This window comes from Camelus bactrianus, chromosome 2 (assembly GCF_048773025.1).
Source record: "Camelus bactrianus isolate YW-2024 breed Bactrian camel chromosome 2, ASM4877302v1, whole genome shotgun sequence".
Classification (NCBI taxonomy): Eukaryota; Metazoa; Chordata; class Mammalia; order Artiodactyla; family Camelidae; genus Camelus; species Camelus bactrianus.
The window spans coordinates 11,623,710-11,646,386 of NC_133540.1; the positions used below are offsets into that span (position 1 = coordinate 11,623,710).

General features: G+C 47.1%; 1 protein-coding gene across 13 annotated transcripts in view; it reads right to left on the reverse strand.

Annotated features, from left to right (window-relative positions):
* LOC141579467 (uncharacterized) overlaps positions 1-22,677 on the reverse strand; it is a 198,487-nt gene that overhangs the window by 174,767 nt on the left and 1,043 nt on the right. For 7 of the 13 annotated variants that reach the window (XM_074375669.1, XM_074375684.1, XM_074375673.1 and 4 more), the window contains exons 2-13: positions 21,696-22,074; positions 20,943-21,078; positions 18,387-18,473; positions 17,879-18,039; positions 17,542-17,588; positions 14,868-14,996; positions 14,391-14,524; positions 13,932-13,984; positions 11,988-12,152; positions 11,568-11,680; positions 9,616-10,159; positions 2,144-2,303 (exon numbers count right to left, since the gene is read on the reverse strand). In XM_074375669.1, the coding sequence (XP_074231770.1) occupies positions 11,677-11,680; positions 11,988-12,152; positions 13,932-13,984; positions 14,391-14,524; positions 14,868-14,996; positions 17,542-17,588; positions 17,879-18,039; positions 18,387-18,473; positions 20,943-20,984 (822 nt within the window). In that variant the 5' untranslated portion in view covers positions 20,985-21,078; positions 21,696-22,074 and the 3' untranslated portion in view covers positions 2,144-2,303; positions 9,616-10,159; positions 11,568-11,676. Of the gene's footprint in view, positions 1-2,143; positions 2,304-6,454; positions 8,510-8,553; positions 10,160-11,567; positions 11,681-11,987; positions 12,153-13,603; positions 13,646-13,931; positions 13,985-14,390; positions 14,525-14,867; positions 14,997-17,541; positions 17,589-17,878; positions 18,040-18,386; positions 18,474-20,942; positions 21,079-21,695; positions 22,075-22,677 lie in introns of those variants that run through there. The other 6 variants (XM_074375746.1, XM_074375737.1, XM_074375711.1 and 3 more) reach the window with 6 other exon arrangements.

The following is a 22,677-nucleotide window of genomic DNA, read 5'->3' on the forward strand; positions in this document are numbered from 1 at the left end:
AGGCTCTAGGCAACATTGTTTTACAAGCAAGATGAAGCCTAGGAGACAGAGCACAGGGTTTAGTCAAAGGAACAGATCTAATATGGAGTCAGATTTGTTCTTTTCTATTACCAGGGCAGAAGACACATGAGGATTTAAATCCCTTTAAGTTAAAAATAAGTAATATTTTAAAGGAATTTACATACATAGGTCGGAATGTGCATAGCATATCTGGAAAACACACAAAGGTTTGTAAACAGTGGCATCTCCAGGGAGGGCTGAAAGAAGAGAGGATGAGGGAAAACTTCTTTCACTTGTGTATTTTTGTGCTCTGTTTGAAATTTTTTAACCACATGCATGTATTTCTTTTTCAGTTAAAAAAAAATGTGTAATGGAGCAAAGGAGTAGCAAGCTCAGCAAATACAGCAGCCATGGAATCACTGAGCCATCACTTTTGATTTCAGCCAGGAAGCATTTATTGACTCTCTCCTATGTGCCCAGTGCTGTTTTAAGACTTCTTTTATTTTTTTCATAAAATAATAAAGTGCTATTCCTCAACCCTGCCCATGGCTGGTGGAAAACCAACTGAGTTTTTATTGAGTTGTTTTCCAAGAAGTAGAGATCAGTTATAAACAGAACACATCTTCAGGGCAAAACAGGCGGAGTGGTTTTCCAGCAGGCCAGATAGCTATGAAGGGTTTTCAACAGAGGCACACAGAGGCTGAGAGAGAAAGCCTCCAGGACCCTACAAAAAGCTGCCCAAACTGCCTTCTCCATGGCACTACTGAAATAGGAAAGAAAAAATCTGACTCCATATTAGATCTGTTCCTTTGACTTTAACCCTGTGCCCTGTTTCCTAGGCTTAGTCTTGTTGGTTCTGCACCTTTTGTAAAACAATGTTGCCTAGAGCCTGAAATATACAGGAGACCCTATTCTCAAGGCTCTGACTTTGAAGGATATTAACACTTTTCTATTCACATAAAGATAACAAGTTACAGAATAGAAAACAACATTTGTTTGTTGGAGGTTTACACGGATGTGACCCAGGTGAAGAGCTGCAAGAACAAAGGATTCTAACAACAAAGAATTCATACACCAAGTTTGCAACAACCAAGCATTCCCACTTCCCATTTTTAATATAAGAAGAGCCTGAAATCTGACTTGGGTTGATGGGTCCCCAGGACATTATTCTACCATTTCTCAGCTGGCTTTCCAAATTAAAGTCGCTATTTCTTGCCCCCAAAACCTGGTCTCCTGATTTATTGGCCTGTAATGCACGAGCAGAACAAGCCTGGACTCGGAAACACAGACATTGAAAGTACCCATTTGGTATATTAAATGACCTGCTTCTACTCATCTTCCTGACGTTTTATTCTCTTGACCACTCCTGCTATGTTTATGAAAAACCTGTCATGTGGACACATTTCCACCTCTAGCCACTACACTTCCAGGTAACAACTGATGCCAAGAAGGCAATGGAAGTTGCTAGAAGGTATTACCTGGACAATATAGAGCAGAAGTGGGTTCTGGCTGATGTTCAGGAGCAGGCTGGAACACCTGACAAGATGTTATAAGTACGGATAGACAGCTGGGCACCAAAGGAGAAGCTTCTAAACTTCCATGAGGGACTTGTTGGATAGGAAGGAAAAGTCCCAGACTATAGCTCGGATCCCACCACGAGCTTCCTGGGCGAGTCTGGGCAAGTAATTTAAAATCTCTAGGCCCGTGCTGTCCAACATGGGAGCCACCAGCAACATGCAGGATTATGAAGTTATTCTGTAGCCAGACAGAATTATAAAAAGACATTTTATTGCAAAGGCCCAGCAGGTATAATATTTAAAAACGTTATTGGTTATCTTGACCTAACGAGATATTTTTGTATGTGTAGGTTTCTGTGGTTTGTAAGGCCTGTGACTAATGATTCCGTTACAGTGAAGTATTTTGAAATTATAAGTTACTGGACACAGTACCCTCATATCACAGTTGAAAAAAACTGATCCACATAAGCAAGGTGATCTGACTTATTAGTTATGAGCAGGGGCTCTGGGGCCAGCCTGCCTGAGTATAAATTCTCACTCTGCCTCCAGGGGGTTCTGTGTGAATCTTGGACAAATTATTGTTGTTTTTGTTGTCGTTGTTATTATTTGTGCCTCTTTTTCCTTACCTTTTAAGTAGCGAGGAATATGTAGACTCTATCTCCTACTGTGTTGGCAGGATTAAATGAGTAAACGTCTGTGCCGCCCACTTCCCTGGGTTTCAGCATTCTCCAGGCAATCAGTGCCAAACTCAGAGGCATTCTCCACTGTCTTCGTCAGTCTGGGGTGCTGTAACAAATTACCGTGGGTCGGGTGGCTTAAACAACCAGCATATTCCTTAGGGTTTGGAGGCTGAGACTTTCAAGGTCAATGTATCCTTGAGAGGATTGCCAGCTCGAAGATGGCTGTCTTCCCAATATCTTCATATCCCAGAGAGCAGAGAGAAGCAAGCACTCTGGGGGCTTGTATAAGAACACTAATCCCATTCATGAGGGCTCTACTCTCATGACCTCATTTCATCCTACTAATCACGTCCCAAAGGCCCCACCTCCCAATACCATCACCCTGGGAGATGGGGTTTCGACATATGGATTTTGAGGGGATGCAAACATTCAGTCCACACATCGGCTAAGTCTCCCAAACATGCAGTCATCAAACCTGTAGCTAATTTCAAAGTAATATTTATGTCTCTCTGCCCATTTCCATTCCTACATCCACTATCACTGAAGCCCTGTTACATTTTATTCCTTATTTTTCTGGTAGAGATTTAATTGATTCCTCTAACTCCAATGCTCCCCTCGCTCCAGTCTGCTTAACAGCCCTGCCAGGTAGGTCTTCCTTAAAACACCTTCCCACTTCACCTGGTTGTTTTTTAGTTGTAAATGTCAGAATCCTCTCCACACCCCATCCTATACCTTTAATCCGTTACACTACGGCTCACTATGTTATTTTCCTCTTACCAATGTAAGAAATTTCCATAAGCTTAAGAGCTTAAACCAGCACAGATTTATCAGCTTATGGCTGTGGAGGTCAGAGATCCAACACAGTTCTCATTGGGCTAAATTCAAGGTAGCAGCAGGGTTCCTTCCTTCTAGAGGGTCTAGAAGAGAATGTTTCCTTGTTGTTGTTGTTTTTTTCCAGTTTCCAGAGGTCACCCACCTTCCTTAGCTTGTGCCCCACGACTTCCTCCATTTTCATGGTCAGCAGCCTTTCTGAACATTGCTCTATGGCTACACCTCCCTCTGATTTTAAACTCAGCTGGGAAATGTCCTCCATTTCAAGGACCCCTGTGATTACATTCAGCCCACCTGGACAATCCAGGCTACTCGCCCTATTGTCTCATCTCAGGATCCCCTTGTCCCATCCCATTCAGGCATTATGAATGTGGCTGTGACACTCACCTTGTGTAACATTTCCTCTCATGGGCATTTTATGGTTCAAGGCACATATGGATGACTTTTTGTTTTTCTTCCTTAGCCTTTCTACATTCAGTATGTCTGGTGAGATTATATGAATCCTTTTAATTTGTCCCCCTGCACTAATCTTTAATAATGTATCATGGGTTTAAAATGCTAACTGATAGACAATTTAGAAGACAGAAATCCTCTAAGATTTTTGTCCTAAAATATCTGTCATGCATTTTGCCATGTACAGTAACATGTCACAGGTGGCTACCCTGTGGCCGGGGAGGGACATGATTCTGCCATAACACACCCCTCATTCTCACCAATGTGCTGATCACCTAACCAAGGACCTATGCTCCCCGCTTCGCTCACTTCCTCCTCCTTTCCATTGACTACCCTGTTCCCATCGCTTCCTTCATTCAGCACATCAGGATTTCATGACCACATTCTTCTCTAAATGGAATGGGTATCTTGAATCTAATGTCTGACAACTGTTCTTACTCTATATGCACACACTGACCTGCACATAACCCCGTCCAGCTCTTTATTTTCCTAGAATCTCCCAGAGGAATCAGTTCCATGATGATGGTGATGATGATGATGATACTGACAATGATGACAGGGACCTCTCAAGGATTCTGATAAAGAGGGAATCAATAAAGGGAGGGAATCATTGCAAAATTGCCCCAGAGACAGGCTTAAAAGTAAATAACTGCTGTAGTGTTTAATGAAATTGCCTAATATTTAACTATTTTTAAAACTTTATATCACTGAATTTAAAATTTTAACGGGAATTCTCATTCACCAGTAACCAAGATTCAACTCTAGGACCAAAGTCTAAGGATTTCAATCTTCTAACAAATTGTCCTCTAGCCTTTTAAACACGTGATCCTTTTAAAAAGCTTAGTGCTGGGCTGAAAATAAGCAGGATTCATATAATCTCACCAGACAAAGTGAATGTGGAAAGACTAAGGAAGAAAAACAAAAATCCATTCATAACGTCTTGAACTTCACGTTGCTCACAGGAGAAAATGTTAGCCAAGGTGAGCGTCACATCAACATGACGCCTGAGTGAGATGGGGAAGCTGATCTTCCTCATCAGACATTTATCCTGATTTGTTAGATGCCAACACAGTTTCCTCATTGGATTTGCTTCTAACAAGTATGGAAGAATTTACGTTCTACCAAAAGCAGTCTAAACATTTTCCCCTGCTGTCAGGTCTCTGGACTGAATGTCCCCACAAGAAGGACATGAATATGTTTCATAGGGAATTCTTCCTGAGAAACAACAGGATTTTCGAGGGAAGAACTGCAGGCCCCCCATGGAGGGCTGGAGGAGTGCTAGAGGGGGCACTGGAAAAACAGCAGGAGTGAGTTCAGATACAACCGCTCAGGTTGCCAAAGACAGCATTGCTATCTCTGAGGATATGACATTCTCCCAAAAGTTCCATGAGTGAAGGTACCTGTGAACACTAAGCAGGTTGTTAAGAAACAGCAGCACATAATTTGCGTCACAGCTCAATTACAGTATGTTTTGATATTTGGAAAATAATTAGCCCATTTTCCTTTGAAACTGCAGCAGTAGCAATAGAAATAAAAAAGGCTGAGCCGTCTTGGAGACAACAATCAATAAACAATTCTAAATCTGCAGGATTCCTTGACGATATGCAAGCAATGAGCTAGATGTGTGCTGCAGATACCTCTTACTGCAGGGCTCACTCCTGCAAAGCATAGAACTAGTTTTCTCAGCAGACAGAGGGAACCAAGTCAAGATTCCAAATCTTGAGAGATTTACTATATGGCAGGAAAGATCACACAAGTACATCCAGCCAAATATGAATAAATGTAATCAAATATTATCAAATGTGATTGGAGCACAGATGAAACAGAAATTCCTTTCACCTGGGATCTAGAGAGACTTCTTCAGAAAATGTGGCTTTGGAGATAGCCAAAGACATGGGTGGAAATTTGGCAGAACAGGATGTAAGGAATTTTAAAACTGATTCTAAAATTCATATAAAAATTCAAAGGATCCCAAATATCCAAAACAATTTTGAACAAGAAAAACAAAGTTGGAAAACTTGCACTATCTGATTTTCAGCCTTTTTTTTTTTTTTTAAACTACAGTAATCAGAAAGTATGGTGTTGGTGTAAAACAGGAAAATAGAATAATGGAGCAGAATAGAATGTTCAGAACTAAACCAACACTTATATAGACAATTGATTCTCAAAAAGGATGCAGTGGAGAAAGGATCTTTTCAACAAGTAGTGCTGGAAGAATTAGATAGTGATATGCAAAAAAAAAAAAAAAAAAGAACTTTGATCCACACCTCACAAAATATACAAAAATTAAGTCACAATGGATCATAGATCTTAATAGGAAATCTAAAACTATAAAACAGCTAGGAGAAAAAGCATAGGCTTAAGCTTTATGACCTTGGGTTTGGCAAATATTTCTTTGCTATGACACCAAAAGTATAATCTATTTTAAAAAGAAACTGATAGAGTGAACTTTATCAAAATGAAGACTCTTCAAAGCTGTTCTAAACACTGCTAAGCAAATGAAAAGACAAGCCATAGACAGAAGCAATTTGCAGATCATATATCTGATAAAGGTCTCTCTTTGTATCTGATCCAGAATAAAGAGGTCTCAAAACTCAATAATAATGCAAACACCTGAATGAATGAATGAGGCCAGAAAACACACTTCAGTAAAGATATCCAGATGGATAATAAGCATATGAAAAGATGCTGATTAAAGATGCCATTAGTCATTAGAGAAATGCTTTTAAAAACCACAGTGAGATACTAGTACACATACATACAAGAATGAATACGATTAGAAAGACCGACCTTACAAAGTGCTGGTAAGGAAGTAGAGCAACCAGAGCTGATACACACCACAAGGAATTTACAATAGTACAACCATTTTGGAAATGTCTTTAACAGTTTCTTTAAAAAAGGTAAATACCTATCTACCATATAACCCAGATATTCCTCATGTGGTGCTTTAGAAAAGAAAAGCATATGTCCATATAAAGACTTGTAACCAAATATTCACTGCAATTTTATTTATAATAGCTCAAGTTGTAAATAACCCATGCATCCATCAAGAAGTAAATGGAGAAACAAATGATGGTCTATCCAAACACTGCTCACAACAAACTCTTCAGTAAAAACTCAGCACTAAACAATACTCTGCTATAAGAAAAATAAGCTATTAATACAGCAACACAGATGACTCTCAAAATAATTACACTGAATGAAAGAAGTCAGACAACATAGAGTAGATACTGCATTAATCCATTCATACAAGGATCTTGAAAATGCAGACCAATATGTTGTGATGGAAAGCAGATCAATGGTTTCCAGGGGAAGAGATGGGGAGGGAGCGAGGGACAACAAATGGCAGGAGAGAAGCTTTGTGGGTGATGGGTATGTTCACTCTCTTGAATGTGGTCATGGTTTCTTGAGGATATACTTATGTCAAAACGTATTAGCTGTACACTTTATACGTGTGAAAATTACTTTGCCAAGTATACCTCAAAGCTGTTTTAAGAAAAAAGGCACTTCAGTCCTGATCCACCTCAGCGCCTGATTGGAGCGACATGATCAGTCCCTCACCCTGTTTGCCTAACAGGAAGGTAGAAAACCTCTCACGGAAAATAACATATGGATTTTTCATTTGCAATGTCTGCCATGTAATAAAGAATTTCAAGACATGCAACATGTCAAGACTATATAACGGATAATATGAGAATAAGAAACATTAGACAAAGGATGCAAACCCCCAGGTGATGTAGGCATCAGAGTTACCAATAAAGGCTATAAAATACTTTTAATATATTCAAGAAAATAAGGAAATTATGGGAGAATAGACAACAGGGTAAAGACTTTCACCAGAGAAATATACTGGAATGTATTTTTAAGAGAAATCAAACAGATACTCTAGAACTGAAGCTTTCAGCTCTGGAAACAGGTAAACAGAGCTAATTAGGATCCCTTTTAAGTAAAACTTTCAGTAATGCCGGGTAAAATACAACAACAAATGTAACACAGAGCTAACTATGGAAAGAGAAGTTCCCAGGTGACAATACAAAGAGGACACTTAAAGCCCAGAGTGGTAATCTTGTGAGCTGATGCCACCACACCCTGGAGGGAAGGGGTTTTAATCTGCACATAAATAGAGATACAATGTCCATTTAGGAAAAAGGGTCCATACCAGATGTAGAAGACTCTTCCTTTATATCTATATAGTCAGAGACAGAGATGTAAAGTGGCAGCAGAGGTCACAGTGACACAGGGCCCTGGGCCAAGGAGTGTGAACACCTCTGCAAGCTGGGAAAGGTAGGAAGACGAATCCCTCCCTAGAGCCTCGGTGTGGAACGTAGCCTTGGCCACACATTGGTTTAAGCCCACTGACAATGACTTTGCACTTCTGCACAAAAGAACAGTGAGATGATGAATGTGTATTGCTTTAAGCCACTGAGTCTGTGGTCCTTTGTTAGAACAGCAAAAGGAAAGAAACTCAGGAACCAACATGAACATGAACCCCAAGCTGCCTGCTGTGCTGGCAAGAATTTCTTTGTCTCTGAACCTGGGGGAGTCTCCTGTCTTCTGGCAGCATCCACAAACTACCTCATGCTAACTTGAGAGCTTGCAGAGGGTTCAATCTTAACCCTGCACAGTTCTTGATATTTAGTTAATAAAAATGATGGTGTCATCATGGGTATTTTTCCATCTTTTAAATACCCTTCAGTCTTCTAATAAAGCTACCTCTAATTGAGAGACAGTGTAAATAGTTTTCAAACTTCATAATAAATAACTGTGGTTTTATTTGGTTACTTAAATTATGAGTAATAATATTCACATTAGTAAAAGTTATTAAAATCAACATTGTTTAATGAAAATATCATTTCTTTTTGCATGAACATGTATTAACTACAATAAATGTTCCATGCTTTCTTCTACGATTTACTGTTAGAGCCTTAAAGAATAATATTTTCCTCAAAAGATATTATGGCAAAGGGATTTCTTTTGGTGGAACAGTTCCTACATCAAATCTGGTGCATGGCTCAGGCCACTGGGAACCTAGAGATGATAGATATTAGGAGGCATTATAAACACAAAATGACTTTTAAAGGAATTAAACAACTGGATGTGTGAAAACAAAGAATCTGAGAATATTCTAGTGAAATAAATGTATTTTTCAGCTTAAGCAAGACACTGGGTGAATAAATCTAAAATGAAAAAACCACCCAGAGATCAGCAGTGAGTCATGCATGCAGTGTGACTGATCAAAACCAAGTTGTTTCCAAACCAGTGTGCAGGCTTGATGCCTTCATGAATCAAGTCTGTGTGGCACCAGGCCATCTCGAATACATGTTGATGAGGTATTTATAAGCCCTTCACCATCCCAGCACAAAGCCCACACATGAGCCACAAGACCATCACCTACACATCTGCAAAAGACACAGCATGGTGGATAGCACTTTTCTTGTTCAGTAGCCGGTGGCAGGGCACTGTGAGCAGACAGAGATACAGGGACACAGAGACACAGAGGCACTTCCCCTCACTCAGCTGATAAACTTCCGTGCATTCCTGGGGACAGGATTGTCATAAAATGCACCATGGATTGATCCTCCTCCTAGGAAAGGAACGGTAGGTCTGTCCTCAGGTTGGAGCAAGGGTGGCCGGAGGATCTCAGAAGAGCTGTTTCAGCACAACCAATAGAAATGTCTGCCACCGTGACCAGGAGAGACAGGTCTCCTGCCATCCCGGTAGGCACTTGGGCTCCTGACAAAAGCTGGGCTCAGTAAAGGCTTGAGTAGAAGGCACAGACCTGAGGGATGCCCCAGCAAGAGACAGGAGGTAGGGCCTGGTTTATGCTGCTCTGGGTGTGTCCCAGCCTCATCCGAATACGAAATCAGAAATTTGCAAAACAGCAGAGCTGGGATGGATCATCTACTCCAGACTCCTCACATTACAGTTTAAAGGGTGGCAGCCCTGGGAGGCAAAGCAACGTGCTAAAGGCAGAGCGTGGAAGTGGCAGCGCCAGATGAAAAGCACCATGGCAACCCCGTTCAAGGCCGCTGACACTGAGGACGGGGCCAAGGTTTCCAACGAGGAGAATGAGACAGTGTAAATACTTTGTTCCCCCCAAAACCCCAAATGTTTACTAAGGCACAAAAACTCACCTTAACTAGCTCTCTTCTGAGGGGGCTCTCTTCTGTCTCCGTCTTTCTGTCTGTCTCCATTTCTCTCTCTCAGACACAAACACATACAATTTTGTGAAAGGGGACTTCCTGCCATACAAAGACAGACTTCACATCTTCAGAGAAACACTTGACAAAGCACATTTCCATTTCAAGTCCTTGTGTGAGGTCTGGGCAACTGGCTTATTTTCTAGAACAATCGGTGGTTCCAAAATCAGGAGATCATCTTCCCCAAAGGAAGAGTTCTGGTCCGTGTTGATGAAGCTGGGGGTGTCACATTTCATGAGCCCGTTAGGCTCCTTCTCTGGCCACCTGCTGCATCTGATGGCTTCCTGGAGCCGAACATCACTGTCAAGGGCTATGGTTGGGATACCAGCTTTGGCCTTGTCCATGCGGTCCACTTCATTGACGTAGCAGTGAAAGAGGGACCTAGATTCGTCATTGTGCTGCCAGAGAACCCCTTGGGCACCAGCGGTCTTCCAAAGTCCGACACAAAGCTGTTCAGTCTGAATCTCTTCTCGGGAGACTCCGCATTGCAATAAAGAAAACCAAAATAAAAGATCGCTCACACTCTAGCTCGGTGACCTGAAGACTTATAGTTTTTGATATCTGCTGAGAGCAAATCCCTGCACAGAGCATGCTGACAAGCACTGGAATTGAGAGACATCACTTTCGAACTCATACAATTACACCCAAGGCAAAAGTCTCGTGAGGGCCCTTGGACCATCCTGAAAAAACATCGCTCCCTGAGAATCCTCAATACTGGTGCATCGCACACCAGTGTTTCTCAGTGGGACACTCAGATCATCTTCATCAGAATTAGTTAAAGTGCTTCTTAAAATGCAGAATTCTGGGGTGCACACCCTCAGAGTCTCCAGAATTAGGGACCGGCAGTCTGTATTTTCATAGCCACCAAGATCACTAAACATGCTCAGGTTTAGCACCGCGGTCTACATCGGGTCACCTGAGCATCGACAATGCTGTCTCATGGGGTGGGGGGGGTGCCATATGTGTCAGTGTGCTGTCCTACCCACGTGTCTCCCCTGATTCTCAGAACTGACAGTGCAGTCCCATTGGGCAAGAAATACCACCATTTCACAATGCATACGCAGGGCGCCTGACTGACAGATACAATCAGTGCTAGGAAAGGGGACAAAACTCAGGTTCCTCATTGCTTGTTTCACTTACTGTGGGACAAATGATCAATTCAAGGGTAATAAATCAGTGTATGAGTGAATAACATGACTCTCGTTAGTCCCACGAGTGCCTGGAAGAGCGAGCCTGGGCACACTGAGAATCATAACAGCCCATCTACTTAATTGTCATCCTCCCCAGATTTATGTAAAGGTTACTTCCACCCAGGCAGTGACCCCTGAAGGGCAAGAATCATGTCTGAACACACTCTCAAATCCAGAACAGAACCTGACAACAATTAGGCTCTGGGGTCTGTGTTTAGCGAGTGTGGAATCTCAGTGATGCCAGCTCTTAGACCTTGCCTTCCCTTCCCACCCCTCACGATATGGCCCTTATGACCAGCTCTCCCGGGGCTGGGGCCACGGAACCCATTTACAGGACTGGAAGAATCTGATCATATAAACCATCCCCCAGATTATCATCAAGAGTCACCTGCATTTCAGGGATCAGTAATCCCAGAAGCTTTGCAGTTCAGGCAGGTGAGGGATTTTTATATCAGCTCTGTCTTCTACTGTGACTGCCTGGGTGACATCAGACAAGGAATTCTCAAAAGCCTGAGCTTTTCCTTTCAGGAATAATCTAAATAACAAATCTCGTTGACCACTCAACAAGTGTGATGTGAAGATCAATGATTTACACAGGAGTACAACATTCACTAGGTCATGGATTTAGAATCAGAGAAAAATCATTTGAGAAAGATTGACAGAATGTAGCTTTAATGCAAATTTAAGTATTCTTACCTTTCAGTAAATCATCTTCTTCCCCAACTTATCACTTCACCCAAGTTTAAAAGATGTTTGAGAACAGGGATGAGTGTGCCAGCAATCTGGGACCCAATAACCTAAAATGTCACCTAGGAAAAAGAGGGGAGTAACACATTTTTAAAAAGCATGGTGAGGATGGCGGGGCCATCCCCCAACTCCAGACTAAGAAGCTCTAAGCAATACATTTCCTGCCTGCCTGGGGCATCAGCTGATGTGAAAACCCGCCCAGAAACCTCACTGTCCAGCAGCTCCTCCGTAACACAGGCTACACTTTCTCAGAATTAAGAATTGGGGCCAGTAACCACTTTGCTGAAGAATAAAGACAAAGAAGAAGAAGAGCGTTCTGCCCCTCCCCAGGGGAGAGCCCAGACCTAGGGCTGCATGCACTGAGCCTACCTCCCAGGAGAAGGATAAACTGGAGAAGGGCGTCCTGCGAAACTGGGACAGCAAATGTTGAGATGGGAACAAATTGACCGGCTGGCCAGGGACAGCCCCCTCCGTCGCTGCCTTGGCGGCTGCCTCCGCCCCCTCAGCACATCCTGCCCACTTCCGGTGGTTAAGCTGTCAGGGAAACAGTGCTTTGCGACCTGGGGCAACAGAGGCTGCCCCCAGGCCAAGCTGCGGGGGAAATGGGATCTAAACCACCAGCTCCCAAGCGGCAAGCTCCATACCCCCGCCAACAACCCGCCGCCCCCGCAGCCTACAGCACCCCCGGGGCAATATGTCCTGGAGAAGGGTGACCCAGGAATGAGGGGCAGCAGAGGCCACCCCCACGTCAGGCCTCCAGAGAGATGGGAGCTTATCCTCCAGCCCGCCAGGGGCAGACCCCCCTCCTCTCCAACCCTTGATGTCACCGCGCCCACCTCCCAGGAGCAACCTGACCGGGTGTGGGGTTTCAGGCTAATCTTGGGCGGGAGAGGCCGTCCCCAGGCCAGGTCAGGGGAGAGGAGAAGAAGTGGCCCCATTAGGCGGGGCAGCCGGCCGTCGCAGCTGCCTCTGCCCCTCGACAGCATCGCGCCCGCCTCCCAGGAGCAAGCTGACCTGGAGACGGGCATCCGGCTTCTTGGGCAGCAGAGTACGCCCCCAGGTTTGGCCGTGGGGAAGAGGAGAGCAAATTGACAGGCTCCGCGCTGCACGTCCTCTACGCCTGCCGTCGCCTCCCCCACACTTTAAAGGCACTTCCCAGGGCGCCCCTCCCCCAGCAGGCTAAATGGGACAGGTGTGTCTGGTGATCTGAGGCAGGAGAGGCCACTCCCACACCAGGCCATCGGGGAGACGGGAGCCAATCCACCAGCTCCCCAAGGCAGCCCCCTACCCCCACAGCAGCCACCGCTCCTGCCCCCTGACCTCACGGTGGCCGCCTCTAGGGAGCAGGCTGACCTGGAGATGGACGTCCGGCGAACTAGGGACAACAGGGACCGCCCCCAGGGCAAACCACGGGGAGAAATGGGAGCAAATGGACCGGCTCCATGGGAAAACCTGCCGCTGCTGCCACCACCCCCAACGTAACACGCCCGCCTCCTGGGGCCAGGCTGACTAGGATACACGTGTCTCTTAACCCAGGGCAAGAGACACCGCCCCCAGGACAAGCCGCGGGGAAGATGGGAGCAAATGTGCCCGCTCCCCCGCTGCAGGCCCCCGACCCCCGCCACCCGTGCACCCTGACTACCCTGCCTCCCGCCCCCAGCAGGCAAAGTGGGAAAGGGTTGTCCCAGGACCTGGCGCAGCAGAGGCCGCCTGCAGGCCACGCGGCACAGACATGGGAGCTAATCCTCAAGCTCCCCCGGGGCAGCCTCCCTATCCCCGCAGCCACCACCATCCCAGCCCCCTGACTGCACCGCACCCATCTCCCAGGAGCAAGCTCACCTGGAGTCGGACCTCAGGCAAATCTCTGGCGGCAGAGGTCGCCCCCAGGCCAGGCCGCGGGGGAGAGAAGAAATGGAGCAGCTCCCTGGAACGGACCCCAACCCCCAGCCGCCGCCGCCGCCGCCGCCTCCCAGGACCAAGCTCACCTGGAGACCGGCGTCCCGCCTCTACGGCAGCAGAAGCCGCCCCTGGCTCCGCAGCGGGGGAGAGCGGAGCGAATTGACCGGCTTCCGTGCGGCAGCCCCCCTATCCCCGTGGGCCCTGCACCTTAACCACACCGCCTCCACTCCCCACTCAGCTTGCTGAGTGGGACAGGTGTGTGCAGCGACCTGGGGCAGCAGAGGCCGCTCCCAGGCCCGGCAGCCGGGAGAAGGCAGCTATTCCATCAGTTCGCCAGGGGCAGCCCCGCTCCGCCCCCTTGCCGCTGCCACCGCCCACTGACCTAACCGCCCCACCACCCAGGAGCAAGCTTACCTGGAGTCCAACATCTGGCGAATCTCCGGCGGCCAACACCCCCCCAGGCCAGGCTGCAGGGAAGAGAAGAAATCGACCGGCTTGCCCGGGCAGCCTCCCACCCACCGCCGCCGCCGCCGCCGCCGCCGCCCCCTCCGCCACCCCAGACCATTGCACTAATCTCCCGGGGTCAGGCTGACTGCGAGGATGTGCACTTGCCTTCTGACCCTGGCCACGTGCCGGAGCACCTTCCTGAACCCCTACACTCCCTGTACCTCTGCACCCCTGCCACTCTCTGCCCTTCCGCACTGCCTGCACCCCCGCATCCCCTGAACTGCCTGCACCCTCCACAGCCCCTGCACCCCTGCCACCATTTACACCTTTGCACTGCGTACACTCCTGCACCCCTGCTTGTCCCACACACCACCTCTTGGGCCTGTGGCAGAGTCTCTGCTGTTAGACCAATGCACAGGAACTCACATCTTTGCCAGTATATGATGCATCAGTGGACGTCTGGGGTTGGCTGCAGGAAGGTACATGTTCCAGGTCACTAGCCTGGGCCACTAGGGTGATCTCTGTGAGGTCACCCAGGACGGGCTCAGAGATGCTGTTCTCTGGGAAGAGAGGAGTTGAAACCGGTCTTGAGGGCAGAGCTCTGCTCACCAGGTCGTCCACGCTTCATGTTTTACACAGGGTTTCGGAGAAGTGAAATTGATCCGGCCAAGTAAGACCGGCCTGCTGTGCGCCCACCTCAGTCCTGGGCTCTGAGGCAGACCGACTGGCTCCCACCATCAGGACACAGTTTGGGCACCTGAATGGTCCCTTGGAGGCATCCTATCACTTCTCAGGAAGAAGTCTGGCTGCTTCCACCCTATGGCCCTCCCTCCCACTGTGCTGGCCTCAGGAAGGTTCCTTATTTGGGGAAGAATGCAGCCCACCCCCTAACCCACCCCTCACCTTTCTCTAACCCAGGCTGGTGCTTTCTCTGCCCTTCAGAGTCTGGAAAGCCATTTCTCTTCAGGTATGTCCCTTCTGAGATGGACTTGCTTCCACTCAATTCTAGGCGAGGATGCACCATGGAATGCACTGGGTAAGAGAACCAAAATAAATAGTTTCTTCTGTGAGGTTTTCTGTTTATCTACTGGGGCTGGGCTGTGTGTAGTTTGCTACAGCTATTCGTGCGAGAGGCTAAAGCCACCCGTGAGTCCTTGTTTTCATCTCCCCGCTGTCTTTGTGTTTTCCCTAGACACTCCTGAGACATTTACTTCTTTTAATTTTATTCCTGTTATTACACAGGGGCCCTACTGACATGGAGGTAAGGTGTTGGGGGAGCGGGACAGAGCAGGGCATCTGTAGTCCTGTGATTAGTTCTCATTGAGCCTGTGCCCTGAGCTGTGACCTCCACAAGTGTGTCTCTTTCCCCCACCCCAATCTGGGTGACACAGAAGGTATTTCCCTTCCCCCAGGTAGGTTAGGCTCTGGTAAAATAATTTCTCATAAAAAAAAATAAAAACACAACCCCCCACAATGGAAGAGAATGTTCTGGGTGTATTTCAATAGAGCTATTTTTTCCTTTCCTGGCAGGAACCATGAGGAGTTTTCCTATGATCTTCACTCTGAGAACAGGAAACGGTCCTGGAGGTAAAATGCATGAAAAAGAGCAGGGGGCCCCTCTGACTGGCCCCCTGGAGTTGTCACACTCGGACTTCCCCACGCTGAGCCTCCAGCTGGCCTCAGGGACCTGTTAAATCTGCCTGCCCCCGGGGTTCTTACAAAAGCGGGTTCTGCCCTGGGAGCTGTGACTCTCCAAGCCTGCCCGGCTGCCTCTCTGTGTTGGGAGCAGCTTTCCCCCTCAGTTTTCTTGTGGATCTAAGAAGAGCAGTGGGTTTGCAGCTCCCTCAGCTCTGGTGTTGTTTTCAGGACAGAAGGAGCAACTTCTGAGCTCCACACGAGCTGGACCAGAGGCTGGAAGCCTCCCCTCCTCTGCCTCCATGCAGACAATCAGTGGCTGTGGTTCTGGCCGAGTTTCTGAAGATGTGGATTTAAACACACACATCCCAGCCCCCACAGGAGCACACAGTCCCATAAATCCCTACAACTTCCACTGGTAACTACGGAACTGATGAGGACACGGGTTTCGGGGCTGCAGAGGCCTGACTGCATGACTTTCTCAGTGGCCTATTAATGTGGTTGTTATGGGCCTTGTCTGAAGTGTCTTGCTTACCGCACCTGGTACATGGGAAATATAAAATAAGTACTAGAACCTCCACTTTTTCTCCCTCTTGGGCCTTCCAACCTAAAAAGTAATACGTGAACTCAGACGGCCTAGTCACCACAATGAGGTCCGATCAGCCCGGCTCTCCTGAGTGATGGACACTGACTTGCGCATTAACTTGGAACAGTAGGGGAACCGCCTTCCTCTAACTGGGCCTCTCCCCACACCAGGCACGCCCTCAGCTGAGAAGGGGCCAACTCCCCCATTGAGGTTTGTGCTGGTGGCTTCAGTGTGACCTGGCCTTGCCGGGAGATGAAATTGCAGTGAGGTGGAGTGTCAGGAGGAGGGGGGGTCCCTGCTGGGGCAGCAGGGGGCCCGGTAGCACCCTGCGCAGCCTGGTGCCTGGGGCTCCCCAACATCTCCTACGGCCCCCGGGTCGGCTCTGGTCTGGGCCACTCCATGCACCCTCCCAGTATCTTTTCATTAAGTCCCTTTTTTGCTTTTATCAGCCAGAGGTGGCTTCTGTTGCTTGTTCAGTGAAACAGTGCATCAGGAAACCAGACTATTTCTAAGATCAGTAAAATACGAACTTTGGTCAGCTCGCCGGGCAGACCGTGCAGCACAAATTCCCGCACAGGGCTGTGCAAATGCCTTACGTGAAGGGTCCTCATCATCTGTCTTCAGAGATACAGAAGCTCGTGGTTCCGGTAAAACCTCAGGGAGGGATTGAGGAATCCAAAGCTGGTTGGTTTCAAAGACTAACCGGTCAGAACAGACCCCTGAGCTGTGGTCAGAAGCCTGGCTCAATGTCACGCAGACTCAGCACCCTAATGTCCAGTGGGGCCGGTGCTGTTTCCTTTACAGGCTCTCGTTGGGGAGTCACTGTAGCCCCTTACACTCAGCAGGGAATCCAGCCCTCTTAGCCCCCACCCTGAGTGTTCCATGACACAAATCTCGGGAGTGTTTAATTTTCATCTTTGTTTAGGAGGATGAATGTGGGGCAAGAGGAGAGATAAATTCACACTTAGTGACACCAAGTCACAGCCAGTACCTCTTCCTCGGAGAGCTATGTGCTCCCACAGTGGTGGCTGGGGGCCTGGGCAGAGACCCTCCTCTGGTCACAGAGGGACTCACTCCTCTGACTGCAACTGATGGGTTGGACAACCAATCCAGAGGGGACAGAGCATCTTTCCCGGGAATTTGGAACTGACACACAGAAATTAATTTCACTCATCTGGGGATTGGGAGGAGGGTGGGAATCAAATGAAACCAGAGCAGTAGAGAAAGTTACAAGTGAATGAGAGAGACAGAGAGACTGAACTTGTGAGAGTAAATAGTGTGAAGGAAGGATTACAATCAGGGTACAGAGGAATTCCAGCTCCTGGCAGTCTAGTGTGTCCCAGCCCATCAACAAACCTGCGGGATGGTTAACATCATTCCAGTTTTGCAGATTAGGAAACAGGCTGAAAGAGACGGGGGTTGGCTTTGGGTGCACAGTTAATTTAATTGCCACTGGACCCCTCACTTCCCACTGCCTGAAGGCACCATGATCCTCACAGGGACCCTGCAGTGCTGACAGCCTAGCACCCTGATCAAAGGGACCCTGCGGGAGTGGGAACCTCTCTGAGTTTGGAGAGTTCCCTGCACCGAGATTCCATGCATCAGCCGGCTCCCGCTCACCCCAGGTTAACGTCTCCCCAGCTGTGTAGTCCCCCGAACCGCTTCCCTCCCTGCCAGGCACCCCCGTTCTTACCACCGAGTGTACTGCAGGAATTCAGGCACAGGGATGCCCAAAGCAACACGAGCCCACCGGCTGTACAAACAGCAGACTCCCAGCCCCACCTGCGCTCCATGGGGATAGTAGGTGTCCTCACCTTTCATGTACCTAAGGCAATCTGTTTCTTCAGCTGGAGGCTATAGAGAAAAATAAAAGGTCCAAAACATTGTTCAGTGAGGAATTCCTCCAAGGACCTGACTTCAGTGTCTACAAACAGTTGTGCTGGCCGCTCTTACCCCCGGACATTGGGTGAGGTGGATTATTGATCAGCACAATCGCCGGTGGCCCAGCTCCTGGGCTTGGCTGCCCAGAGGGGGCTGGGGGAATGGGTAAGGCCAGGGCACTCAGGAAGAGCACAGAGGACCTGACATCTCGCCTCCGCAGTTGTAAACCCTTCCCCAAATCTCAAGGCATCGGACAGAGTGCAGCCACCACAATAATGAGATGTTCCCATCTCTTCACTCACTCCTGTTGGTTCACTTACGTGCTGAGCATCCACTGGGTCACAGGACATGACACACAGGATGGCCGATGGGACAGGCTTGGTACTTCCCCCTGGATCCTGTTCAATCTGATGGAAGAATGATCACTCATAAACGGTTTCTCAAAAGGATACATAGACAGGAGACAAACTGCAGAGTGAATCAAATTTTAAAATATAAATGAAGATCCCCCAGTCTCCCCGCCTAAGGTTAACAGCATAAAGAAAATAGATCTTGCCTTTGATCACCAAGGAAGTGGTCACCCTCTCTCAGGAGGAAAGGAGAGTTAATCTTTGAGCAGGACACAGAAGTGCTCCATCGAATTGGACCAGGACCTCTGCTTTCATTCAGCAAATCTGTATAAGCTCCTACTACTTATGGGAATCTAGTAACTATACCCATTCCCAAGGCTCTTGGGCTTTATTAGTCAACAAAATAGACACGACTCCCCATCACTGGGGGCTCAGAGTTTTAGCAGAGAAAACAGGCAACATGATGGGGGTAGCAAGAGCTTGGGGAAAAATAAGAGTGATATGAGCAAACTCAGGTGATTGTTGTGGGGTGGGAGGCAGGCAGGAGGGAATAAGGCAATCCTGGCAGATCTCAAGGAGTAATGAACTTGAAGCAGAATAGATCCGGAGGAAGAAGGAAGAGCCGGAGCCAGAGGCCCCCAGAGTGATGGGGAGAGTGTGGGCGGAGAGGCAGAGCAGGCCGGGTCCTCGAAGACTTTGGGACGACTTTGGCTCCTAATGGAATGGTGACCCTTTTAGTGAGTTTTGATGGGATGGGTGATGTCCAATTTATGCTTTTGTTTTGAGTTTTCTTGGGAGGAGGTTAATTTATTTATTTTAGTGAAGGTGCTGTAGTTTGAACCCAGGATCTCATGCATGCTAAGCATGCACTGTATCACTGAGCTACACCCACCCCCTCAATGTATGCTTTTAAAGGCTCCCTCTGACTCTGTGTGGATGAGATTGTAGAAAAGCAAAGATGGAAGAAGTAGGCTAATTGGTGTCCAACAAGGGGTTGAAGGTGGCTCCTAGGAGGGTGGGGAACAGGGAGTATGTGGTTAATGATTTCAGAGTAGCCAGAATTTTCTAACAAGCTGGATTTGCTGTCTGTGTGTGTGTAAGAGAAAGAGAGAGAGAGAACATGGTTCCAACATCTGGACCTGGAAAATGGGATGGATGTCCTCTCCATCCACAGGGGATGGGACAAGATGGGGCTGAGCAGGTGGAAAGGGGCTGGAATCAGCTCAGTTCTTCAATGTCATGATTAAGGAGTCTATTAGATATTGCCACAGTAATGCCTAATAGGTAGAGGAGTCTGGGGGTTTTTTTCTTTCTTTTTAACATTAAAAAATATAATTTAAATGTATTAATTTTATTATGTGAATGGATTTGGAATTTTATTTCATGCCAAGGTATATGTTATAATAGCCAAATGGAAAATATATCAGAAAAGGGGAGAAATGAGGGCTTTCACATAAACTGACTGTCCATAACGTAGGTAAAATTTCAATGAAACAGTCTTCAGTGCAAAAACCTCATCTTGGTGTTACATAAAATTAAATGAAAAAGGACTATGTTGATGTATCATTATTTCATGTTACATAGTAGCCCCAAACTAACACACTGTTTATCTATGAGGCTTGTAGAAATACTATTCACTTTATTGACATAAATACAGAAATGCAGAAAGGTTCTAAGGTAGAATAAGCATCTTAGTGGAAATAATAGAGATCTGAGTATTTCACATGATATGTATGGACTGATTCAAAATTTGGAAAAGTAATTTACACAGTAGAACATATGTATGAATGTGAAAGCAAGATGAATGAAAGAAAAAGAATATGAGTATCAGGGAGAGAGTTCCAAATGGAAAAGGCCAATCAGGGAGTTTTGGACAAATCGGGAAATTGATGGCATGTCAATTTCCAAGTCTGGTTGCTTCCACCAAAAGTATAGCAGTGAGATAGAGGAGAGACCCAGGACCCAACTCCGAGGCACATTCGCAGTAAATATTTGGAAAAAAGAGGAGACGTTGGCAAAAGACCAGCCAGTGGATCGAAAGCAGAACGATGGGCTGGAGGCCAAGTGAAGCAGGAACACGGGGGAGGAGAAATGGAAGAGCTGGGTCAAATGCTGCCAAAGGGCCACGCATGATGAAGACTAAAAACTGACCACTATATTTAGCAACGTGGGGTCACTGATGGCCTTGACAGAGCAGTTTCCATAGAGCGAGGGATCAGGGGGAAAGCCAGAGTGGGTGCCAAAGGGAATGGCTCAAGAGAATATGCAGACAGTGAGTTTAAACGACTCATTAAAGATTTGCTGCAAAGACATGGGGTGGCAATTGGTGGGGGCCAATTAGAGTCAAGGAGTGCTGTTTGTTTCTTTTAAGAGGATGGACTTTTATATACTGATAGGAGCCAACTAGCAGGAGAACAAAATAGATGAGGTAGTGACAGAGAGGATGGATGTGGGAGTGACAGCCCGGAGAAGATTGTATGGATGGGCCCCCTGGTGACTTTTGGATGATCTGGCTTTCGATGTCACCTGTAATAAGAGGTGGGGCAGCGAGAGTGAGGTCACAGACATCAGAAGGCGAGCGGATGTGCTGGGAGTTGCTGGTGAAAGTTCTCTTCTGTTGGCTTCAGTTTGCTTGGTCAAAGTAGAAAAGTAAACTTACCAGCTGAGGGACGAGAAGGAAGAGTTACTGGAGTCATGAGCAGAAGATACAAAAGAGCCTTCAGGGACAATGGGACAGTGAAAAGAGCAGAGGGAGACGGGGGGAGTGTGCTCCCAGAAAGTTACGTTTTATCTTTGAGGTCCCCAAGTGTTGGATGTGTGATTGCCCTTCCTGCTGTCTACGAAATAAAAATTGAATATGGTTCAGGGAAAATGCTATTTCATTCTAAGAGGCTGCCTGTTTCTCAGGAACGGTCATCTTAAACTGCAAACACTACAAAAATGTTGAAAAGAAGAACTTGTGTACCCAATGACCCACTATTTTCTATAAATTTGGTTGCTATTTAGTTCCCCTATCAATACCACAGAACCGATACTGCCTAGGATGGAGATACATCGATGCTTAAATGGAAATGAAATCTGTATCTTTTTCCTAAACTCCATGGCTTCCTTAACATCCCATTCCCCTTGGAATTTAGGGGTGTCCGGTATAAGAAATAAGAAACAGTTTGAGAAAATCCCGGCTCAGAATTACACAGCACAACCTCAGCTCAGAAGTATACAGCCATAAAAATGTTTAGAAGCAAAACTCCATAACTACTCTTAAAGAATTTTGCAAACCTGGGCCTGCCCAGATGTTTCCAAACTGGAAAGGTACTCCAATCAGTTGACCGGTACGGGAACCAGAGGCTGGTCAGCCTTTTCTGTAAAAGCCAGAGAGTAAATATTTTCAGTTTTGCAGATCATTTTGTTGTAACCATGCAGGTCTGCAATAAGAAAGCGAAGAGCACTGGGAGACACGAAACAAATGGGCATGCCCACACCCTCCCTTCCACTCAGGGCAGCTTCTCTGTGGTGGGGAGCTTTGCCACAATGACTTGTTTCTTTGTTTCCATTGGTTTCTTTGTTTCCACCTTACTGCTCAAACTCAGAACTTCAAGTGAGCCTGGTCCTTCAGCATCCATGCAGAAAGAAGGCTGAGCGGGGTTGGGGATCCCACCTGACAGAGAAGAGAGATGGCTTGTCACCATGACATGAGACAATCACACCTTCCGGGGTGAAAGGGAACAAAGATAAGGGAGGGGCACAGCAGTGGGACCCCTGGGTCACCTGCCAGGCTTGCTCTCCCTCCACGGCCACCCTGGGGGCCTGGGTGGTGTTGGAACTCAGCTACAGTGATTAGGCTGAGGGGACTCAGGATAAAGGACCCTCCGTCTCCACACCGGGTTCCAAACGCAGCCTCTCTAAGTCTACCCTCTGAATTTCTGGAACTCAGCTGGAAGAATACATGATCAGGCCAGACCCAGAGCCCAAGCCAAACACGACAAGGGTCACGTGGGGTTGTAACCCGGTGCTCAGCGGTCGGGGTCTCCTTGCAAATCTGCAGAAATCCCTGTTCTGCCTCATTCCTGGGAGAAACCCCACATCTCTTCCTGCTCTGTCTGTTCTTCTCTTGAGGCTATTGTCCTGGAGGGATGCAGAGTCCTTGAACCTGGCCCTCCAAACGTACATAAGCAGCCTGTTCAATAAAACAAATTATGCACTTTTTCACATTTGCCAGTTTTTTGATTCCAGAAAGGCTGCGGGACTCTTTCTCACTGTC